Below are 24,370 nucleotides of genomic sequence, written 5' to 3' on the forward strand. Positions count from 1 at the left end.
AATACGCTCCTCGTCACATTCAACTGGACACGACTATCTCACCTACCTACCTTCCAAATTAATCAACCATAGGACCTTGCGCGTTGGTCTCAGCATTGGCGGTCGATGATACTCACCGCAATGTCCACAAGTCAGTCTCGTATTAACGTCTAATTCCAACATTAACAAGTATGATCAAAAACCTTTCAGCGCGAAAGCTTCGTAAATCTCCGCGGACGAGTCAATCGCACAAGTCGACAGAAGATTTGTGACGGTCACAACACTACCTTGTACTAGGCGTGACACTTACCACGGGGTACCTCTCCGTCATGGCAATATTTCAAGGTGTAATGGCGTCTCGCGAACCATAGCCAAGTTCACCATAGGGACGTCTTCTCGCGCTCAGAAGCTTGAGATGGATAGCTCTCTTCACTCTAATTACATGCACATCAGAGGGTATCGGTTTATCACACAAGGACGTCAGAAAGTGTGGAAACAAGAATGTCAAACTCGGCGTCATTCGTCAGGTACCGCCGTCCTTTGCCCATCGTACCAGGACCTGAAGTCACCTCAACATCACTAACTCTCAGCTGCTGGCGAATGAATACTAGCATCTATCCTATTACGCCTCGCCCGTTCGTTTCCCTTCTCGTACGTACTTTGATCGACATTGTGAAATGAGTTCGTTTGCAGTGTTGCTATCTAGACTGGTGTTGGTACGGAGCGCCTTTGGATTGGTCCGCTGATTGTGCACTGTTAGCTGTAAAGTTCTGCATCGAAGGAGGGGGAAAAGAAAGCCAGAGGGAGATCAGCAATTTGAATACCCACACAAACAGAACATAATCCATAGTCTTTACTCTCAAATTTGTGCCGATATCTCTTACCGCATGGTGGCACAGGCGTATCGTTGTCAGTGGCTTTCAGCTTGTGATCTGTACATCTAGCTGAGGTGCATGTACAGGTCTTTGCATCTTTCTCCAACCACTTGCTTGTCTTGCCCTGTGTGTCATGATGTTCAATAAGCTCATTTTCAATCTTATCGTATAGAGCAGAGGAGGAGGGCTCATGCAGGGAGGAGGGGAAGAGGCAAAGACAGGAGGAAAAGTAGAGGCTTGGCAACTCACACAATCAAAACACAGGTCATGACTGGTTGCCACCAATCCTCTGCCACATGGTTGGATTTGTTCATCAGTCCCTTTGACTTTGTGTGTTGAACATTGGGGTAAAGTGCATGTACAAGTTCTTGCATAATGCCTCTGCTTCCTAGCTGTATGGGCTTCCTTGGAATGTGAGTCTCTGGATGCATGAGGTGCAGACTGCAGTGAGTTTGCAGATGTATAGCTTGCATCTTGCAGTTTCTTGCCCTTTCTACTGAGCCTCAGGTTCACAGGCAAAAGTGACAGAAGTGTTTGCTTTGTCTCTGGACTCCAGTAGGGGTTTGTGTTGATTGCCTCTTCCGAATTCACCTACGAAACTCTGTCAGGATCCATTATCTGGTAGGCAAGACAAACACAATGTGTGATGGACTGAGTGGTTGGGTCAACTCACACATTTTGTGCATATGTTCACACCTGTCAGACGTGTTGCTGCACTGTAGCAGAAACTGGACATACCACATATTGGATCATTGCTGTCTCTACCATTCACAAAGTTGTGAGAACATTCGTCTGATGCACATTCACAAGGTGCATAATACTGAGGGATCGGCTTGCTTGTGTCACCACTAGCCTGCACTGTGCCCACCTCAGTGTCAAGACCTGAAGAAGAAGGGTTGTCTGCTGAGTGAGAGACTGTTGAAGCCAGCTGTTGTGCTGACGGTGTATAGTTGTGTGTGTGGTCTTCCTCTTCGTCAAAGTTGATGTAGGCCCATAGCTGATTGAATAATATACTGTCCTCTTGGTCAAGATCGTTTTTGGTATCACTGTGATTGTTCTGCATGTGGAATGACATGACAATGGACAAGGGTTTGACAAGTATGTAGGTTATTGTACTGAGTTGTGTTGTGAAGGAGAGAAGATCAAATGAGCAATCAGACAAATGTGAATGTTTATATATCTCACCATAAGTGCTGGGAAGCTGTCTGCAATCAGAAGGCCATGGGTGTTCTCTGCCTTCCTCCGTATGGACAAAGGTTTGCTTCCATTTCTTTTATGGCTGAAGATGTTTCAGCCCCCTGCTGACACATTGTGGGTAAAAGGAGTGACATCAAAGGAAGTGAACAGCTTGTACAATGCCATATGATCTGGCATACTATGTTGATTGCCACTTAAGATCCGGTCAGAATTGCCCCGGCACAAACACCAAAGGTCATGATCTTGTACTTTCTACCCCAGTACCAGTCCACCGCTCTCCTTGTTTAGTCATGATTTCATGCTTAGCAATCCTTCTCGTGCTTGGTGGGCTTCTGGTTATTAGCGGTCCTATTTGGGTTAGTCATCACCCATGTGCTTCATAGTATTCTCCATATCTTTATCAGCTGTTATCAAGCTTAGTCAACACTAAATCCATTCTGGCTAAGTAAATATACAAATCTCCATCCTTTTTCCTGACAACACATTCAGCTGAAAGGTAATCACGGCCACCGCATTATTGTGATGAGAGGGGCTATAATATCAAGTAAATATAGCTGTAGTAGGACAATATCTCCTAGGAATGCCAACATTCTAGTGGGTAATGACAAATTGGAACTTGTCACGACCCAGTACAACTGAGCGAACGACTCATGTCGTGACACCTCGACTCGGCCGCCGAATAGTTCGACTCGCTAGCCAACGGGAACCAGTTCGACATCGGCCCGGCAACAGCCGTCATAGGAGATGACCGATTCGACTGACTAATCGTTCCCACGGTTCTTGTGGCATCATTGGTACTTATATACATGAGCACAGGACTCGTACATAGTTATTCCTGTGATGAATGTATATTCCTCTGTCTAGTTCACTACTGTGGAACCGGTACAACGATCTGCCAGTCAACCCCAAGTCTCGTACATTCGGTATTTGACTTGTACAATTCGGTACAGGACTTTGTACTATTCGTAACCCGTATTCCCCGCTTAGGCCCGTCAACGGACCCGCCTCTGACAGAACTATCCAACCAACTTTTTCCCCTTCTGAGATTGCTTTCTCTTGGCTCGGTCAGCTGTGACTTGCTTATTTGCAAACTGACACTGTAATATGAGTCTTGCTGCTGCATCACTGTCTATACTAGGATTGGTAGAAATTGCTGTCTGGTTCTGCCGCTAGACCCGTACTTTTAGCACCGCAAGATGATGACAAGCATACAATGTCACATGATAGATGAGAAAAGATACATCTCGCTGACTTACACACCAGCCACAAACACCAAAGCTCTCAGCTTCTTTTGCTTTCACTCTCCGGCTACATGGTGGAACATGTCCATTGCTTCCTTTCACCTTGTGATGTTTACAGTGGGTGGATGTACAAATACAGTATGGTGAATGCTGTTGATTATGTTTCAAGGAAATGTTGTCTTTGAATCTTTGCATCTTCTTTGATAACAGCAACAACAATGCCTCCTTTGCTTTTGCACTCAAACTGGGATTACTATTGATAGCCTTTTGTGAAAGAAACTACGGAGATCTCTCAGTTTAGCATTCATCAACTGATCTGTAGAGTAAGAATGCTATTTGGACACCCCTGGCTTCTTTCTGGTGACTCACACATTTGGTACATATGCCTACACCTGCAAGGCGGACTTGCTCAGTGGATCTCAAACTTGGCAAACAACAGGTCGAAGTACCAGTTCTACCATCTTTGCTCGAATTGTGTCTGCACAATGGAGAGGCACATTCACATTTAATGTGATTTGTTTTTTCCATTCCTAATGTGCATGTTGTCTTGCCAGTGTCAAGGGCAGGAGATGAAGCTTGCAGAGGACTGTGTCTCGAGTGAACTGATGGAGCCAGTTGCTCTAAGGAGAGACGCTTGGAGAGCTCAGAGTTATCTTGGCTCAGGCCGGAGGTGGAGGGAGAGGTACAAGGTGTCCCAAGGTTGAGTGAGATACCTGTGTCAGCCAGTTCTTTGTGAGCAGGTGGACTGACATCCTGCTGTCTGGTGCCCTGAGGATTGCTGCCAAGGTCCAGATAGATGGTATCAGGTTTGCCAGAGCTGAACAAAACATCTGTGTCAGGCAAGTGTGCAGGTGGACTGACATCTTGCTGGTTGTCATCCTGGTTACCAACATCCATATTGGTACTTGAAGTCTCTACATGATCCAAATTGAACAGAGTTTGTGTTGGGGTTAAGCAACCAATATCTGGTGGAACATTGGTCTGCTGTGAGGCCCTTTGATGATCAAGTTCAGGCTTGAAATGCGGGATGCTTGGATGACCCAATTGGAACAGCAAATCTTGATCAGCCATGTCAAGTTGAGAAGCTGAGCCAATGGTTTGTGCTGAGAGCCACTTGCCTTCATTGGCTTTGAGAATGGAGGCAGGAGTGCCAATGTCACAGAGGTCTGTTGAAACAAGAGGCAAGCTTCCGTTGTCCATGGTGAAGTACGGTTGTGTATCCGTTGGGGCATATGAATAGCAGGATTGTTCAACTGGCACAAGATGATCGAGAGGTATGTCGAACATGGAGGGAGCTGATGTCCTGGCAGTATCTCTGGTGTAGGTGTCACCAGTTGTATTGAAGCTGGTAAGGTGTTCAAGAGGATTGTTTGAGTAGTTGATATGTTCCATGCTGGGACTCTGAGCATAGAGAAGTGAGTCTGGAGCCACATCTTCACCAGTGAAGTCCACATGAATCTCTTCCGCAATAAAAGGCATTTGCAGAGAGCTCTGAAACTGTGAAGCGTTTGAGGAGGCATGAGAATGGTAAAGATTTGGAGTGAAAAGGTCAAAGGGATCTGGGATGGGTGGGTACAGGTCCTGAGTGGTGATGTTTTTCATTTGGGGGGAGAGGGTGAGCAGGCCATCATTATTACGGGCTTCCCATGGGTTTGAAACACTGTGCTGTGTGTATATTGTACTGGATGATGGCATGTTCATATATGGGAATGGTGAAAATTGTCTGTGTTCAAAGTGGTTCAGCTGTGGTGTGATGTGATCAATGCCCAGTGGCAAAGTGTTTTGCCACCCTGGAGCTGCAGGGTTGGGTAAGGCTCCGAACATCGGCCACATTACTTCAGGAGAACCTGGTCTGAACCATGAGGGCATTTGATTCTCACATACACGATTGAGATTGTCATGAGATTGGTTGGGTGACATGTTGCTGTGAGCTTGCTGGTGATTGTTGTGCTGTGTTAGTGAGAAGGATACATGGGTCACAGAGCTGTTGGCAGACCTAAATATGTATACCATCACTGGTGAGGACGCTAGAGATGACAAGAATCTTGGGTTGGAAGACCAGAAGCTTTCTCACGTGGCAGGATCATGGTCAAGTTGAAGTAAGAAGGTTTGCCGCTTTTATGATGATGTCCTTCCCAAAGATGGACAATGTCAGAAGGTGCTGTCATGGTGCAAGAATGTAAATCTGTGAATCACCACTGGTGTGCCGCCAGTGACACTACATGATGGTTCTGAAGACCATAATCATGTCTACAGGGCAGTCTTCACTTGCTTCCTGCCATTTTCCTTCCAGTTCCTGTTTGCTGTCCTTCTGCCAATGCACCTTCTTGCCTTCATCATGAGAGTGTTGTCTGGGACCACTTGGCCTTACACATCAAAACATTACAACCCTGTGGCCATCTACAATACTTGGCTGGCCTACCACACCAAGCCTTATTGTTTTGCCTGATACATTGCTGTCAATCAATGAAGCATTCTCCTAGTCAATATTGAGGTTTCATGTGGTGAAACACCCCCTCTATTACCAATGTGATGACCCAGGTTCAATGCTGCAACTTATTGTATGACCAGTAGCTCATTGTTTTTTAATTTGTCACCACCAACGTAGGTCTTAGTATCTGTCCTTCACGATAGCAGATGGAGCAGTGGCTTTTCCTGTCTCAAGCTTCAGCGCAACATACTCTTTAGGAGCAGGATCATTTATCTGACACACCAGACATCAATTCATTGCAATACCACACTAGGCACAAAAGCTATAAAGGGGCCTCTATCCTCACTACAGTCTCCCTTCTGAAAAGTCTAGTCAAAACGTCTTTGCTTATTTCTTGTGAGCAACAGGTTTCTCTCGTCCTCTGATAATTCTGGGTTTGTTTTGATTGAATCACTAGTTTGAGCCTATGATAGAAGATATGTCAAATCTCCTTACTGCAACAATGAGGGAAAGATTCAAATGCAAGAAGACCAAGCTTACGCAGCTTCCACAGACAACAATTCCCCATAAAGTATATGGCCCATTGTTTTGGTATAGATCCCTCCCACAGGGGTTTGTGGTTGATGTATGAGAATACCGCAGTGCTGCTGCATCCTGTACCGAGTGGTTGGAGCAATTCTGTGACCTGCATTTGCAAGTGGCCTTTGGCTTTGGAGGCAATTTACTCTTTTGTTGTGAGACACCTGCTGTTTGTTTTAAGCTTGCTCCAGATTTGATGGCACGAGTCGCTGTTGATTTCAAACTGTTCCCTTGTTACGCCTGGTACGCTTCAAGAGAAAAGGGTGCCAGGTGGACGAGTGAAGAGTATGACGGGAGGTCAAGGAGTAAGGGGATGTGACTTGTAATACCGGACGAGTGGAATACCGAAGGTAAGTTGAGGGGTATGCCAACTGTCTGTAGGTATGTAGTGAGGTTCGGTGTGGTGTTTGCACAAGTGTAGGTAATGCAGAGGTAGTTAAGAATAATGTATGGAGAGTAACGTATGATATTCAATCTCTACAGAAGAGGGGAAGAAGTGTCCAACTAGTCGGAGCCAGGGCTCGGTGTTGTTCAACGTCCTTTCCCTGTGTACTACGATATTCCCACGGTGATGTGTCCTTCTAGTAACTGGGAGGCGACACTACCTGAGGGGTTTTACTACCAGGGGCGGTGACCGGCGTTCGGTGTGTGGCTGGGAAGAACGTCGGACGTTGGGCGGCGCTCGGTGTATGGTTATTGTGCTTATTGTTCATGTCGTTGAGTGCACCGAGTGGTTGTGTTGTGCTTATTATTCTTGTAGGCGATCACACCGTGCGGTTGGCACCACTGCGTTGGGAGGTGGTGGTCCGTGCGGTGATGTTGATGTACTTGGTGTTATGGCTTGGCTTACCAAGGCGTAACATCCCTCTCCTGATTGTACGAGCTTTCCTATGTTTGTAATCCTGGGGCGTCAATGGTGGCCCAAACCTCCAGTTTGGACTGCTATGCGAAGCTGACTTGGACAGATCAGTGAGTTGTTCTGTCTGTGCCACATTGCTCATTTCCTGTCCAGCAGATCCCGGCCTAAACTGTGCTTGGTCTATTTGGGCAAAAGTGGGCCAACCCTGCTCTCTATGACAAGGTTGCATTTGTGGGGAACTGTGGTGTGGAAAGTTGGCAAAGCCTTTGGACCACTGTGATGGGAGCAAGTTGTTCAGATCTGCTTCCAGTAGGCCTTGATCTGCAGGTGAGTGCGCTATGTTCAGAGTTGGGCGCAACAATGAGGTGCCAGAACCTTGTGGATGTTGTGTGTAGTCATCACGCAGTGAAGCGGTGAGAGGCTGGTCAGATGGTTGAGGTGATGCACAGTGGGCCAAAGCACCCTCTATTTCACCTGGGAGGAACCAGGTATCGTTTGCAGGTTGTTGAAAGTTGTTGGAGTCAGCAGTGAAGTCCATTGAAAATTGATGCTCAGCTTGCTGAATAACATGTTGAGTGTCATTGTGACTGGCAAAGAAATCTTGTGTCTGTTCGGTAGTGGAGTCATCTGCCATCTTGGGAAGTAAACAATTGTTGTGTTGGGTTTGAAGGTTGGTACAGTATGTGTTGTAAGTAATGTGTAAAAGGACTGAAAAACATGGTTCTGTACTCCCAGAACGCGCCTTTTATATGCAGGATGCGCAAGGATGCTCCTGAACACATAACGTCGTGAAAAGGTCCCTCCTTTTGCGCCAGAGGAGCAAGATCAAAGCAGACATATCACTGCCAATTCTCACTGCACAGAGGCATTCCTTTCCGCATTAGGAGGAGCTGAATGAAAGCAAAAGAGATGCTCAAACTCTGCAGACGGATACCACTTTTCATCTCAGGGAAGTTGAATGGAGGCAAATACGATGAGAAATATGACGTTGGAAATAGTCATCTCGTTTTACGCCTGGGGGTTAGTGAAAGCTGACAGCGAGCAAGAGTGCACTTCATAGACTAGCCTTCGCACTGTTTTTGATATGTGTGTCACAAAAGCGAAAAATCACTCCAATAAATGATCAAAGGCAAGCGGGCTTGTCAGAGCGCGCGAGACCTGAACCGTTCGATCCTTTCTGATCCTGTAGCAGTGCTATTTCCGTGCTTTGCATGGTTGCAGTGTGACAGTGGTAAATTCGGATGAGTTGCAAGGTGAGGATGGCATATTCGGTGTAGTCATATGGTGCGCTGCAGTAGATCTATACACGGAAAGCAGTTGTAGCTTTCTTGACCTCCGCACCGCCAGCGGCAGCAAACCCGGTCCCTGTAGCGTAACGTCAGCATCGGCGAGTAACGGATTGTCCCAGTCGACCAAAGACTGTGACTCACCCTCCTTCCCCAGAGGTATTATACCACTATCCTCCACCTTTGCCTCGCAGACCGAACATCGCCCTTGTGGTTTCACAATCGTATCAGAACAAGTCTGACAGACGACATGCCCACACACTAATGGGTCATCTTTGTCTTTCTTCTGCTTCTTCTTCTTTCGGCCGTCGTCGCCATCCGCCGATGGCTCGACTTCCGTCGATGATGAGACTGGTGATCTGGAGCTGAGGAGGACGGATGAGTTGGAATTGGACAATTCTTTGCTACATGATGGACAGATTGGTTTTGATGAGGACGCGGGAGGATATGTGAAGACCACAGGGAGCAGGGTCTTCCGACTAGCCAGTTGATATGTGTGTTAGCATAATGACTGCAAGGATCGAATTCGTATAGACTACTCACGATATAGGATGAGGTGCACCGCCGACATGACACAGCGTTTGCAGCTTGATGTCTTTCAATTGTCCTATCTTCGCGTCTGGCGTCAAGCTTGGTAACCAGAACGCCGCCAGTTTGGATTTCCTAGCTTCAACCTGTTCCGACTCTATTGTCCGTAAGGCCTTTTCTTCTGCTTCTTTCGCTACCCGTTCGACGACACGCTGATCGAATTGGAACTTGTTTCCGGATTTCTCCCGCTCCTTCTTCTCCTCTTCACTCAACGGTAATTCTTTCCTACCACCGCTTCCACCGAGACTCATCCCTTTCTCGAAATCGAGAACCACTCTTTCTCTGGCTTTGGCCCTCGCTTCCTCTCTCTCTAATCGCTCGTTCTCCTCCCATCTTTCCATCTCACGTTTTTGGGCATCGATTCCAGCTTTCTGCGAGATCAGATTCGATATGCAGCATTCTCGACAGTACGAATGACCTTGAGGACAAGCGACGGGGTCATTCAGTTTCGATAGACACAGATAGCACGAGTCGAGGGGCTTAAATGAATCGTTGCCCACTCTGCGAGATGCGCCGTCCTTTCGAAGAAGGGATCTCTCGTAGTATGTGAGTGTCGACTGAGTAGTGTTGTTTTTCGCGTCTGATTGGAGTATTAGCGTCCGTCTCTCCGAGCGACTCAGCAGATGTAGGGTTTACTCACGAGATCTAGTCATTTTGAGCGTATGATAGTCGATGTTTAAAAGCGAGGTGTATTGTCTCAATATTTGTGTTGTTACGAGCGAACGAGCGAGCAGCGAAGAATGAGCCTGATATTCCGTAATCTTGCCATCACAGCGTCATCGAGATAGCAGTTCAGATCATGATCGATTTCGAGGTTACAACCTATAGTTCAACTAGATCGTTCAACAAACAGCTTCTTCTCTTGCATTGCATACAACACGGGTCTGATCGGTGCAGTAGCATAGCAATACGTCGGCTCGCGACCCAAATATACCCAGCACAGCATGGCGACGGTCAAAAAGTCATTGAAATCAATCAAGTTGCATTTGGAGAACAAGGAATCGGAATCTGCACTTTATGAAGCTACAAACTTGCTCAAGTCGATAGATGAGAAAGCTCCAGAAGCGGCGCAAGTGTAAGTATATCCGCACGATATATGGCAGCGGTTAGAACCATGCTGATTCCTGTTTTATCTACAGCTTGGCCTTTCGAGGGTTAGCTCTTACACAACTAGAACGTTTCGATGAAGCGAAGAAAGTAGGTCGCACTTGTTGTAGAGGGTGCTCGCTGTTAGCTGATTGGGGTTTGTCCACTCGCAGTCATACGTCCATCTTTACCGCTTACAACCAACACATCCACTGGCTGCCGTTGGGCTCAAAAAGTTATACGAGAAGCTAGAGAGCTGGGAAGAGCTTGGCGCCTTCCTGGAAGTGCTCATTCAGACGGCGTGCGACGAGTAAGTGTTGTTTGACACAAGACTCCCAGACACTGACTCTAATAAATAGTGGCGATGCTGAGAAGTGCACGTCATACTTGCAAGAACTCGTAGAACTCCGAGTCAAGCATGGCCCTGAAGATCGAGTGAGCATGGAATGACCAACCCATTCTGCTTACCATGCTGATTATAGGGACCATACCAGTTATACCGAGCGCTAGATCTACTTCTGCCTTCATCACCTCTTGTGCCTCTCTTGCAATCACTTCCTCTGCCTGCCGGGGCGTATGTCCCTTTCCCAGGTCCTATCTATCCTCCAGCATCAGCAGCTGTCCTTCCTACACTACCCACAGCCATCCCTCACGTTCAACATCTCGTTGGTTCCCTACCGCTCTTACTGTTCCTTCTCGTGCGTGTCGAGTCTCTAGTCTACACCAGTACCGAGGCGAAGGTGAAAGCTGGACGATCGAGACTTAATGCAGGTGGAGAAAAGGAAGTCAGACGGAAAGTGGACGCTGAGGTTCTTGGTGGAGAGTTAGGTATGCGAATGGTAGACCTGCTACGAGAAGTTGGGAATCACCCCGGTGTGACAGACGTGGTGAGAAGGGAAGTGGAGGTTAGGGAATTCAACTTTTGGCGGAAGCTCGTGGCCAGCCTTGGGTGAGTAGTTTGAACCGCAGATCAGGAGAATATGTTCTGACGAATTGTCTGAATACAGACGTGACGACAAACCGGGTCATAAAAGTCAACAACCGCCAGTCCTCAAACAGACCCCTTCATCGTCAAAGCAAGCTGTTTCGTCCGGACTTCCCATTCCAACACTATTCCAGCCTGCAGAGTACCCGAAGCCGTCTAAGCAAGAGGCTTTACAGCGCGCGGACGGTCTCGCGAATGGCTTTATCCTTCTCGAACTTTCGGGTAAAGGTGCTGAGGAAGGTTGGGCTTGGGTGTTGGAAGGCAAGGATGAACCGACTATATGTGGGTTCCCCCTCAACAAGCAATACTTCGATAGCTAATCCCACATTTTCAGTCTACGATCTTGAACTGCTGCACAAATACGCTAAGACATTCCCCGAGTCCACGATGACATATCTTATCGATGATTACTGCCGTTGGTTCAAGCTGCCACTTCCGGAACCTGAAGAAGAAGAAGAAGAAGTGCAGGCGTCTGAGTCGGCGGACGGGACGGATTCGGCCAAACCAAAACCGACGAAGAAATATCGAGCAAAGAAAGGGAAAGCCGGTCAGAATGCCCGAGAGCGTCGTAAAGCCCGACGAGCCGCTGGAAAGGATGGGTTGTTGGCCGAAGATATCGACCAAGAGGAAAGAGACGAGCTAGTCACCTCCATGACCGTGAGCGAGATTGGTTCTTTCGTATCGCAGACTCACACTAACTGTTCTTCCTCGTTCAGAAATTCGCGGACAAATTGACGAAATCGATCTTTGCTCACCGCGTTCTGGCGAGGATATCCGTACAAGAAGAGGACTGGGCTAATGCAGTCGCCTTTGCTGAGAAAGGTCGCTTGTTGGCAAAGGAAGTGGAGTCCGAACGAGGTATCTCACTTCCCAAGTAAGTCTTTTCACCACCTTACGCCAGCATAGATCTAATGGAAATTTAGTGTGAAGGCTTCCTTGGATACCGTTCTAGGTGTGGCATTGGTGCCATACTTTGCGCCAAAACACCATACGCGAGCCACTCGTCTCCTCACCGGTGTTCTCAAAGAGTATCCCGATAACTCAGAAGCCAGATTCGCCAGAGCTCAGATCTATCAAGCTGCTGGCAAATGGTCGGAGGCGAGGAAATTGTTCCAGATGTTGCTCGAGGCGGGTGGAGACGAGAAGGATGTGGTAGCTGCAAAGGAAGAACTCGCTTGGTGTCTCGTCAATGAGGGCAAGCTGGAGAAAGGAAGAGACTTGCTGGAGAGTGTTGTGGAGACTAGGGATGCGCGAGCGGAGCAGGAAGGCAAAGACGACGAAGCGTACCAGCGAGCGAGAGCTTGGTGGCGTTTGGGTCAGACAGAGTGGATGATCGGAGGTAGGTCATCCGGGCTGTGGTCAATAACACGCAGATGTACTAACTTCATCCTTCAGATGATGAAAGTCGACAGCACGCAGAGGATTGGTTCATGGCATCCATCAGAGCGCTTCCGACATACGCCTCTGCTTACACCGCCCTTGGTATTTGCTATTCCTCTGCGACACCGCCCGACGAAGACCGAGCGTCCAAATGCTTCCAAAAAGCGTTCGAGCTCGATGCCACCGAGGCGGAAGCGGCCAGACGACTGGCATTCGTGTATGCGAATGAGGATGAATGGGCTTTGGTACGCTCCATCGCCACCAGGGTTATGGAGGGAGAAGGTGGTCTTGACGGTGTAGCTGGAGGGGAAGCAATGAACCCCAAGGGGCGATTCGCGCCTCAAAACGGATGGGCTTGGAAGGCTTTGGGATCGACCGAAGTCGTAAGTTCGTATGTTATGAAATGTGGTTCGCCACAAGCTAATCCTTTGTTAGCATTACAAGAATTATGCGAAAGCAGCACAAGCTTATCAAATTGCTTTGCGCGCTGAGCCGGACGATATCTCGACATGGGTCATGCTTGGAGAGTCCTACGTCAAGTGCGGCCGTCACGTTGCGGGTCTGAAAGCGTTACAGCACGCTATGGAGCTTGAACCTACCAATTGGAGAGCGCTGTACGATATCGGTGAAACACACGGACAACTCGGTGCATTCGACAAAGCCATCGAGGCATACGAGCAAGTGATGGAGATGACTGAAGGCAAAGAGATTGGCGTGGTCGCGGCTCTATCGGAAGCGATGTTGTCCTTAGGTAGGCAAACTGGTGCGGGTGGATTTAGAGAGCGATCGAGGAACGCCTTTCACATGGCGATCAAACTCGCTTTTGAGGTATTGCAAACAGGGCGAAGCCATCGACCTTGGGCGTGGAAAGTGATCGGCGATGCGACTTTCGAACTCAGTTCTCAAGAATCGAGTCTGGAAGAAGCTAGTTCGACCTTCGAGTACATCCAGCCCGTTTTGCAACACCTTGTCGAAGACGACACCGATCGTCGATCTCAGGTCGAGGGACTAGGACATGCTGCCAATCTACTGCAGGCAGCTGCGGATCTTGACTACACGTTGAAGACGTCCATCTTCGCCTTCGCCTACCGAGCACATCTGCTGAAGAATGAGCCAAGAGTTGCGGATCCAGCATTGTATGACCTTGCGACAGCTCTGCACACCCTTGCCTTGAGGTTGAGTGATGGCGAAAGCAAGATTGCTTGTTTGAAAGCTGCAATCTCGGCAGTTCGGCTTGCTTTGGAGAGAGATGCGGGAGATGAGAGACTGTGGAACGCCCTTGGTGTGATCTGTGGGACAGCCGGACCTCAAATTGCTCAACACGCCTTCGTTGTTTCCCTTGAGCTGTACGGCAAAGTGAGTGAGACTGCTAGGGGGAGCCGTGTGTAATTGGTGCTGATATGTCTATAGGACCCTGTTGTGTGGGCCAACTTAGGGTATCTCTACTTCCGCTTGGACGACAGCGATCTCGCAAACCAGTGTTTCCTTAAAGCCCAGATCATTGATCCCGACTATGCTCGAGCTTGGTTCGGACAAGGACTACTCGCAGAGAGATACGGGGACAAAGACCACGCGAAGGCGTTATTCTCACATTCTGTCACTCTTTCCGCGGGATCTCTGGTGCGTGAAAACACTAACAGCTGTGACCTTCTGATGCTGATGAGGCTTTTACATAGTTGGAAGCGGACTTGGCACTCGCTGTATCTACGTTTGAGCGATTCCTCTCGCCCAACGAACATATCTCTACCGCGCTGCTGCACCAACCAGCATTTGCTTTGCGACATTATTGCCATCAACGCCCGCGCGACTGTGCGGCAGCCCATTTGTACGCTCTGATCTGCGAGCGCCTTGGCTTGATAGACGAAGCTGCGTCGTCGCTCGAGCGTGCAGCTGTCGTATTGGAGGAGGAGTTCGAGCATAACGAATCCATTGAGATCGAAATACGATACGCTACCGCATTATGCAATCTCGGCCGAGTTCAGCTTGCAGCAGGGAAGTATCAACAGAGTCTGGACGGACTCATCAACTGCTGGGAGCTCATTTCTGGTTCCTCGGATGGTTCTATCACCTCGTTGAAGGTCCAATGTCGACTCTTACAGGGGCTCGCACATTACTGGCTAGGACAGGTCGAAGAATCTCTCGAGGCGTTCCAGGCAAGTCTGGACGAAGCGACTGCCGCGCAGGATATGTGGGTCAAAGAGGAGGTCGCTGTTCTACTCAGCAGGACACTCTGGGGTCTCGGTGGTGAAGATGCCAAAGAAACGGCAAAGAGTAACCTAATGGAGTGGTGAGTCTTGCACCAAATGCTTTGCTTGTGAATTCGTCACTGACCGGCGTCGGGTGCGATGTAGCTTGTCACAAGAGAAACCATCATTGAAGGTCATCTCTACAATGGCGGCAATTGCAGTTGTAGCATCGGACGAAGACCTCATCGACGCCGCTCTTTCTGAGCTTTTGTCTCGTCCGCTCGAAGCGAGAGTCAAGGAAGACTCATCTGGTCAATCCGACCTCGTTCTGTACTACCACGCCATCTCCGAAGGTCGTATCGACGAAGGGAACACCATTCTGGAAAGTGCAGTCCGAGCGAAACCTGATAGCTCGATATCCAGAAACAGACTAGCAGAAGCGCTTCTCAAAGCGGACCGAGCGACCGAAGCGATCGGCGTTCTTTCAACGACGGTCGGGAAAGAAGATGATGTGGAGATTGTAGCCAAATCGGAGAGATTGAGAGGTGTTGCAGAGGCTCTCGATGGGGATGAAGCGGGCACGAAGAGGGTACAGAGGAGCGCGATGTTGGCTCCTTGGGAACAGGAGTCCTGGGAGGCTTTAGCTTGGGGAAGGAAGGTTGTAGCGGAGGCAGATGTAGAGGCGTGAAGAGCTGCCGTTGGGTCATAATCACGTAGCAAGCGTACTCGAATGCATTACGCTGCTAAGTGAGGTGATGCGGAAGTTATGGAAGACCAGTGCTCAAACTATCATGCAGTCAACATGCCGATAGCTTCCATTGACACAGAGACACAGGAAGGAGCGCCACAATTCCAGATTTCGTTCGCGTCTCCACGTGGTTTTGTTGATTTCCTGACTTTTGTCGCTCGTACCATTACATCCCCGCTTCATCTTCATCTCCTCCTTCTTGATCAAACTCAGCTTCGCCTTAACAGCCTCTCATAGTTCAACAACATGGTGTACGAAGCTACCACATCTGCTCCCGTCAACATTGCTTGCATCAAGTGAGTGAATAGGTCCGATTTTGGCTGCTCTTCATCAACAAAACAACTGCCGGCTCGCACCTCGAACAACTGATCAAATAACCATGGCTCGAAGCTGATATAATCCATCCGATTACAGGTACTGGGGGAAGAGAGATACCAAACTCATTCTACCCACCAACTCTTCCCTCTCCGTCACGCTCGACCAGGACCATCTTCGATCGACAACCACCTCGCGCGTTGATGCTTCGTTCGAGGAGGGCGATAAGCTCTGGTTGAACGGGAAGGAGGATGTGATCAAGGACGGCGGTCGACTGTGGGTCTGCATCAAGGAGATGAGAGCGTGGAGGAAGGAGCTGGAAGAGAAGGATTCGTCGTTGCCTCCTGTGAGTGTGGTGTGTCGACTCTGCTTTTCTACACTCCCATTGTTCAAACTACGGAATGTCAAGCCATGGCCTCTTTGTCTTTCGAAGCCGTGCTGATTTCTTGTCAATATCATACTTCAGCTCTCATCATGGCCCCTCCGTATCGCATCATACAACAACTTCCCCACTGCTGCTGGACTTGCTTCTTCCGCTTCCGGACTCGCATGTCTCGTCGCGTCCCTTTCCAAACTTTACGAACTGCCCCAGACACCCTCTCAGCTCTCCCTCATCGCACGACAAGGATCCGGTTCAGCTTGTCGATCTTTGTTTGGCGGCTTTGTCGCTTGGCGAGAAGGATCCGACCCTAGCGGTAACGATTCTCTCGCAGAGGAAGTTGCGCCTCGTGATCATTGGCCTGAGATGCACGCTCTCATCTGTGTTGTCTCCGATGCGAAGAAGGGTACTTCCTCCACATCTGGTATGCAACGTACGGTCGAAACTTCTTCTTTGTTGAAGAACCGACTCGAAGTTGTTCCCGAACGAATGGAAGCTATCTCTCAAGCTATCAAGTCGAAAGATTTCGAACAATTCGCCAAGATCACAATGATCGATTCGAACTCTTTCCATGCTGTTTGTCTCGACACTTCCCCTCCTATCTTCTATCTCAACGACGTCTCAAGAGCGATCATCGCCCTTGTCGAAGAGTTGAACAGAGCAAGTGGGAAGAATATCGCAGCATACACATTCGATGCGGGACCCAATGCGGTCATCTATGCTCTCGAGGAGAATATGCCAGTCATCATTGGTGCGGTGAAGAAATATTTCCCGACAACAGAAGAATTCGAAGATCCATTCAAGACGCAGACGAACGACTTGCCAGAAGGGTTCGATGTCAGAGTGGTCCGAGAGGGCGGATGGGAAAAGGGAGCAGTGAAGGGTTTGATTCACACCAGAGTAGGAGATGGCCCCAGGACTTTGGGCAAAGAGGAGAGTTTGTTGAACGAGCAAGGTGTCCCAAAGACTCTGGCCTAGAGCAAGGGAACGACATTGCATTTGCGATCAAAAGTATTGGATGGAATACGATTTACATGACTATGCATTGGCATTTAATCAATCAGTCCTTCCCATCACTTCCAGACTGGGCCAGCAGTGTATCTCGCCACAGCTCGCTGATAAGGTACATGCGCTTACGCCTTCCCGTGCCGTCGGAGCCCAGCCAGTCTGGCACGTTCAATCTTGTTTCGCAAGACCCCCTCACTCCATTGAACAGGGTACGTGTACCTCTTACTTATCTTTACAGGTGCAGCAGTGAGCATTTTACTCTCGAATGAAGTGGATAAACCCGGGGCTTGGAGACTGATGAGATGGAAGGGGGAATTGTGCATTAGGTGAGGGGTGGCAGAGAGAGAAACAGATGAGAAAGGTCAGCTTCTTCGGTTCATGCAATAGCGACACAGGTGAGGAGAATGAGCCTGGGCGCGATGGTGTGCAGCCCACTCACCTTTGACGACAGAGCGAAGCCAATCGAGTTACATTGAAAGTCTTGGGAGCGTGAGTAATCATCGTAAGATATAGTCGTTCGGGAAAAGCTTCACGCTATGGCTAGGGCAAGTAGTAAGGTGTATTGCCTACTGATTTGATCGAGCGGTCAAGTATGAGATCAACTCCCAACTCTTTATGATCTCACGAAATGAATGTTGGAATTGGTAGTCAGAGTAAGTGAGATGGAGAGCATTTTATACCTTGCTCAGTGGTCAACGACATCAGCTTGGTCTCATGGACTGTAGTGAGAGCACCAAGGAGGACTGACCATCCTTTCACTCATCTCCTGTACTTTGGTCATGAAGGGTTGGTCCGTCCTCATTGACAAAATTTTGTCTTGGGTACCTTTCGCAATACCCCTGTTCCTGCCAACCTCTTAGCAATCTCGAAAGGTGAGAGAGAGAGCGTCTTTTGTGCGATAACCCTCTACGAGGAGTGTACTCGACCCTTGTCAATGGATGTCGGCTTGAGAGTAGTATCCAGGCTACGATTTTTGGTTTAGGCTTGGTAAGACGACAACACCGAGCCCACCATCCTTTGAGTTCTGTTGTGTCGACCTCGTCGTGAATCTTTACTGCATAATCTAATAAATTTCTATACCGTACGATCTCTAATACGGCGTCATTCTAGAACACGCATAGTCTGCCGGCAAAACAGGACAAGACATCTAGCTACGCTCCCCGATCAAGCTGTTTCTACATATGTACTGGACGAGTTTCCGTTCGGTCGACACCATCATTCGCGAAAATGGTCGAGGATATACTATCCTCTTCGCTTGTCCTCGTGCTCAGCTGGCAATCCCAGCTCTTCTTGCGCTCGCTTGACCTCGTCCACATCACCCGTATACTGTGAAGGATTTCTATCAGCTATGCAAACGCTGGCAAATGACCTGATCGCTCACTTTGCCCTTGTCGTCCGAAAGCTTGATACAGTTCTTGCCGTTTATTTGATTGAGTTTTATGACAATATTTAACGGTTTTGACACCTCGTCGGGTTTTGAAGCGCGGCGGAAATCGTTTGTCAAAAAAGTTCCTATGCCGAATGAAGCTGGGCAAGCGATGAGGTATGAGCACTAGTCTCTCAAATTAGCAATCGATCTCACTCACCCGCTATGCCCAACTCGTCGCATCCCTTTTGAAGTTCAATCGCTTTCTCGGTGTCCAACCCGTCACTGAAGATCACCCTCTTGCCCTTCGCTATCACTCCACCATTATCCACCCCAGCTTTCTCTTCCACTTGTTTCCAAGCTTCTTTAGCAGATTTGACGAACGCAAAAGCGTCGCCTGAATCTTGTCTGAGGACCGACCACCTAAGCGCTCGGGTAGGATCGGAGATAAAGTCGACAAAGAAGGCTTGAGCAGTATAGGTGTCCGTTAACATTGTGAGTGGCGCAGAAGAAGGACCAGGCGGGTAGACTTAAGGGGTGGTCACATGCCATCAGCCAAATGGGTATGATTGCTGAGGTAGACTTTACTCACCCGCCTCCCACATGTCCATAGCTCGACCGTTCGCACCCTTATAGCCATATGTCGCTCCGATAGCCATAATCCACTCGTGCGCAATCGTACCAGCAGGTTTCAAGCCGTACTTCAGCGCAAGGTAGACCTGTGTACCCAAGGTCAGTTACATGCCCTATAGTCAATGAAAGGCATTTGAGCTTACGTTACTTGTCCCGCTGAGACCTCCACCCGTTCCTCCTGCAGCTTTCCATTCCTCGTGACCTGCTATGAGGCCGCGGACGATGATATCCTGCGTTTGGAAGCTTCGTCTTCGACGCGTACCAAACTCAGAGAATGCAAGGGGATTGATCGGTTTGGGAGGTGAGAGGAGGTCGAGAGCCTTCTGTTTGGCACGTTCTGAGAAGCGAGAGGTCGTTAGTAAACTGTTGTCTTGGAGAATGGAGTCGTACGAACAACGGGGAAAGCACTCACCTAGCTGTCCATCTAGATTCCAATCCGTATCTACGAATTTGAAGTATCCCTCGCTCACTATCGAATTGTACCCCTTATCAGCATCATTCACGCCAAACCAACCTGAATGGTGGTTAAACAGCAGACTCACAAATTGACATGATAGGCACTTCATACAATATCGTATCTCTCCATGGTCCTTCGATAACACATTCAATCTCACCCATTTCGCCGAGGTTCTCGTCGGTCGACTTCGCGTGGAAAGTCAACTTGACCTGGTTGATTGGGTCCAATCGTACATTTTCGAGATAATCGAGGTACGACTTGGGGAAATATGGGCAAGTAGCAGATAGAGCCTGTCGCTCCTCGGGTCGGAGTTTGATGTTCGCCAAACCTATCATGAAGAACATTCAATTTGAGTTCGGATTGTGTTCCCGAGGTGGGTGTGCTAGGTCACTCACGGTTCACTCGTTCTTGGACCCAGTCGAAGCAGTCTTTGGAGAAGAGCATGTGAGGGGAACGATTGGTGAATCGTATGACGACTTGGGCATCATGGAAATGATACAAGACAGCATTTTGCATCGTCAACTGCGTTAAAAGAAAAGCCGCATCGTGTCAGTCCTCTCAGATCATTTACTCGACTCCACTTAGCCAGACAAGGAGGACATGACGAGGAATTCAGAATAATTGAAGAAAGTGGACAGTCCAAAACATACCTTGTACAAGTCGGTATCGAGGATACTGAAAGGCACCTCTACTTCTTCGGCAGGAACATGAAGTATATCCGTCATCCTGGTGATGAACAAGCGTTGGTCTGTGGGATGTTAGAATGGCGAGAAGTGTAAATCAAGATAGACCTGATAGATAACCAAATAAATAACGACTCGTTACGAGTGGACATTCCTCCACCACCCCTCATCTCTATTTGTGTTACCCATTTACGTCACAACGTGAAAGTCTCGTGAACTCTCTCACTGACTTTTCCGAGATGCTCCTACCGCTAGCACCACACTCAAACCACAAACTCGAAATCAAAAGTAACATCGAATATCATTACAACTCACTATAGACCCAAGCACTCACGCATATCCCACATCGTGTCTCCGTTCGCCCTTCACTCGTCCCTCTCGCCTTCTGAAGTTGCCGCGCCATCCATGTCCGAGGTATAACGTGAGTGTCTGCTACCCTCCACCTAATACCTCTACTTCCATTGGCTCAGTTTCACTTTGCTGAAATTCGCCGCCGCTCCTTCGCAGATTTGTCTTCCTTCAAATCTCGTACAATGCTACCATCTGCCCGACAAGCATGTACGAGGCGCTTAGCTAGCGCTGTTGTCGCGCCTTCTTCCTTTTCCCAAGCACTCCCAGCCGAATCATCGCGACAAGCTCTTCTGCGCGCTATCACCTCCACCACCAATGTTGCTCCAGCTGCAGCTCGTAAAATTCATTCGGAATCAAGTACGAGAAGGGAGAGTATAAAGGGAAAGAAAGGGAGAGGAATATCGTCGTCATCTGGCGTGACGTATTCTGCTGCTGTAGCTCTGGCAGAGGACGATCGACATCAACACTGTCCCTCTTCATCCCACACGTCCTCCTCTCGCGAGTTGTTTCGATATCCCGATTCCGCAAAGATAAGAACGAAGGAGCTATCAACGAGACATGAACCTCCGTACGGAGTCGGTCCCGACTCTGACACGACGGAACTCTCAGATATACAGCAGAAACGTACGAATGAATGGCTCGATTCATGGTTACACACATACGACTTATCTTCCTTACCGCCATCTCCCCTTCCTCCACTCGAGACGTTTCGTGGTCTTATCCCATCACAACCACTTCTCGCCCTACTCACCTTGACTACGTTATCGCAAAATGACCTCGCCTCGATCAGACACCACGAACTTCGATCAGTCGTCTGTCGTGCAGCTGAAGTGTTACGAGAATCACCTGCTATCGCTCTCCGATTGAAATCGGAAGAAAGTGCGAAAGCACTCCGGATCGTCAGAGCCATCGCTTATGCCCTTCCTTCTGAGAAATTCGCCAAGGACGCATTCACTGGACGGTATCTGAATGGGAAACTACTACGACATCTTCTGTATCTCTGCGATCGATTAGGTGTACCCCGTCTGGCCAAGTCGATCTGGCAAGAAAGACTACAAGCACAAGTTGCGAGAGACGCTCAACCTCCCATCCTTCAATTCGACAATATCGCAAGAGATCTATCGTCGATCAAATCATGGAAGACGATAGTGGAATTCTTCTCATTGGAAACTTTCCCTCACCGATATTATTCGTCGCACGTTATCGATATCTACATGCAAGCGCATTTCGGTATACATAAAGGCTCGAAAGTCCCTCGGCTATTCCAACTATTCGATATGCTCAACCTCAAACCTACAACAGCATCGTTCAACCATCTCCTCCAGGCATTTCTCGAGAATGGCGATTTACCTACCGCTCGAGCGATCGTTCGAGAAGCGAATGTCACCGGAGTGTCTGATTATGCGAGTCAACAATTGGCCATTCTACGTGGATACCGAGCGTTAGGATTTGACCAAGATCTGGAAAAGCGGGTCCTGCACGATATAGAACGGCTCGGTCTACCACTGCAGGCGAGATTACTGAACGCTTTGGTCAGATTGAGAGTGGACGCCGGAGATATCAGCGGGGCAGAAGAGCTCATGGGCAAATTCGATCTGGATCATTGGAGTACATCAGATCAACAGGGAGAGGCAGATGGAGCGAGAGGAGTCAGACCGACAGCCAAGACAGCGAAGTTGATGTTTACCGTCTCGGCGAAGAGCGGAAATCTGGACAGGATCAAGTTGGTGTGGGGAAATCTGTGCGAAAATGTGGAGTTGATCGATGACGGCGTAGTCACAACACTGCTCGAGGCCATGACCAGTGTAGGACTGCTGAAAGAGGCGGGTGACTTGCTTTTATCGACTGCGATTACCGAGGATGCGAAACGCCATTCGAGCGATTGGACCTTGCCACCAGGGGTCAAGCCTGGTGTTCGATCTTTCAATCATGTGCTCGGGGCAATGGCTCGACAAGACGGGCTAGCTGGCGTGGAGAAGGCCATGGAAATCATGGCTGTTTGTGGGGTCAAGCCTAATGATCTCACCTTGAAGTTCATCGTCGATTTTGCTCGAACAGACCTCCGCCACTCTCCTCACGATCTTGCTACGCTGGTAGCTCAATTGATGGAGGCCTCGCCAGATCGCACACCCACTCAATCGCTGCTTGACTCGGTCCTTGCCGATGCTGTGGCGTCGGGTGCCAAGGCTTCCACTGCCAAAACCTCACTCCGAGAGCTGACTCCATCTGCTTCGGAAGACACTTTCCAACCTACCGCCGGACTCGAGATGAGCGCAGCATTCCACTCCGCGGTGAGTAGGATCATCCAGGCGCTGGAAGCGATCGACTCTCGGTCGACATCTCGATCACTCGCGAACCGACTACGATTTGACGCCATGACGTCCACCGAGATCAATAGTCAACCATCTGCCCGAATCGTTTGGAACGCCTTGATCGCAAGAGGTTTCAAGCCCGACCAACGACATGTTACAGCGCTCATGCAAGGTTATGCGGATGCGGGACACATGTACGAAGCTCGAAACTTGCTCTCTCTAGCGAGTCAGATCGGTGTACCAATCACGAGATCGATGCTGCTCGTGTTGCTCGTAGGATGGGGCAAGAAAGAACGAGGAGATGTCAGGAGAGGACGATTGCCCTACGCTAGGAACATGTACGAACAGATTCGACGTTCGGAAGAGGGTCTCGATCTGCGAACCGTCACGGCGATGATACAAGCCTTGACTTATGCGAGAAAGTACAAGGAAGCTAAGAGGCTGTGTTATACGGATCTGGCTGATTTGGACGTTGGACTCGACAAAAAGGCATTGACGGTCGCGACGCAAGCTCTGAGATTCAGTGGAGATCTCAAGGGTGCGTTGGAATTGATGAAAAGGCATGATCAAGATGGTTTGGGTACCGTGGGAAGGAAAGTGGTTCGAGGCATCAAGGGATATGCGAGGAAGGTGAATCCCGATTCACAAACGGAAGAGTACGTGGACGTCAAAGAGAAAGAAGAAGGAGAGGAGAGTTCGTTGGTGGAGATAGCGGAGGAATTAATGAAGAAGGATAAGACTATGAGATCGGAGGACAAGAAACGATGGTCGTATCTCGGTAGAGGGACGAGAAGGAGACTGGTCAGAGCGTGGAAGGTTGGAAACGGCAGTACGAGCAGGCCGAGTATTGGTTCTGGTCCTGGCGTAAGAAACGAGGGTAGAGGACGGACGTCAATCAGAGCTTCTTCAAGTAGAAAAGGGAAAGCAGTAGGTGTGTCTCGTCCCAACGCCGCCGGACAAAAGGTTGGGAGTGACGCCATAGAAGCGCGACGGGTCAGGAGGAGAGAAGAGATCGCAAGAAGACGTCGAAGCGCAGTGGAGTCATAGCATAGCAAGACAATCATATACAATGGAACACATCATACTTCGCACAATGCATAGCATAGGTAATGAGGGATGTTGCACAGAAGCGGGCTTGCCCACAAGAACATGGCGTAATCACTGGCAAACATATTTAAGTTCGTCATATTCTGTGACCTACCGTTAGCAGCGCGACATCTTCTGTTGTCGCCTACATGTGCAGCTGGTCATGACTATGATTCCAGATCTACAGAACAACCCTGAGTCTGAGTGCCTAAACATTTCGTTCAGAATAGGACCGGTGACTGTGTACAGGCCAGTAGATCAGTATGTCCGTAAAGTCCGTGCAAGTTTTTCAGATTGAGCCGAAGGAGAAGCCGATCACTTTGCGGCGATAGTTCATAGGATATGGGATAAGGGTAAAGT

At 49.0% G+C, this 24,370-nt stretch overlaps 5 protein-coding genes across 5 annotated transcripts; 3 read left to right on the forward strand and 2 right to left on the reverse strand.

Moving 5' to 3' along the window:
* Positions 1–8,461: 8,461 nt before the first annotated feature.
* On the reverse strand, positions 8,462–9,688 carry CI109_102810 (uncharacterized protein; the record flags this gene model as incomplete). The annotated part of the gene is made up of 4 exons (XM_032001201.1): positions 8,462–8,526; positions 8,592–8,926; positions 8,991–9,615; positions 9,676–9,688. 4 exons carry the CDS (start codon positions 9,686–9,688, stop codon positions 8,462–8,464), a joined length of 1,038 nt encoding a protein of 345 aa, XP_031864091.1.
* Positions 9,689–9,979: 291 nt separating this feature from the next.
* CI109_102811 (uncharacterized protein) lies at positions 9,980–15,360 on the forward strand (the record flags this gene model as incomplete). Its single annotated transcript, XM_032001202.1, has 14 exons — positions 9,980–10,110; positions 10,175–10,232; positions 10,295–10,431; positions 10,481–10,556; positions 10,616–11,070; positions 11,129–11,388; positions 11,441–11,763; positions 11,823–11,980; positions 12,030–12,445; positions 12,502–12,869; positions 12,922–13,842; positions 13,897–14,106; positions 14,163–14,773; positions 14,838–15,360. 14 exons carry the CDS (start codon positions 9,980–9,982, stop codon positions 15,358–15,360), a joined length of 4,647 nt encoding a protein of 1,548 aa, XP_031864092.1.
* Positions 15,361–15,666: 306 nt separating this feature from the next.
* Positions 15,667–17,092, forward strand: CI109_102812 (diphosphomevalonate decarboxylase; the record flags this gene model as incomplete). The annotated part of the gene is made up of 3 exons (XM_032001203.1): positions 15,667–15,716; positions 15,835–16,081; positions 16,202–17,092. 3 exons carry the CDS (start codon positions 15,667–15,669, stop codon positions 17,090–17,092), a joined length of 1,188 nt encoding a protein of 395 aa, XP_031864093.1.
* Positions 17,093–18,364: 1,272 nt separating this feature from the next.
* On the reverse strand, positions 18,365–20,303 carry CI109_102813 (nicotinate phosphoribosyltransferase; the record flags this gene model as incomplete). The annotated part of the gene is made up of 9 exons (XM_032001204.1): positions 18,365–18,448; positions 18,504–18,649; positions 18,709–19,017; positions 19,081–19,207; positions 19,265–19,458; positions 19,534–19,590; positions 19,664–19,906; positions 19,974–20,100; positions 20,229–20,303. The coding sequence occupies 9 exons, from the start codon at positions 20,301–20,303 to the stop codon at positions 18,365–18,367; spliced, it is 1,362 nt and encodes a 453-aa protein (XP_031864094.1).
* Positions 20,304–20,794: 491 nt separating this feature from the next.
* Positions 20,795–23,971, forward strand: CI109_102814 (uncharacterized protein; the record flags this gene model as incomplete). Its single annotated transcript, XM_032001205.1, has 1 exon — positions 20,795–23,971. The coding sequence occupies one exon, from the start codon at positions 20,795–20,797 to the stop codon at positions 23,969–23,971; it is 3,177 nt and encodes a 1,058-aa protein (XP_031864095.1).
* Positions 23,972–24,370: the final 399 nt, after the last annotated feature.

This window comes from Kwoniella shandongensis, chromosome 5, assembly GCF_008629635.2.
Source record: "Kwoniella shandongensis chromosome 5, complete sequence".
NCBI lineage: Eukaryota > Fungi > Basidiomycota > Tremellomycetes > Tremellales > Cryptococcaceae > Kwoniella > Kwoniella shandongensis.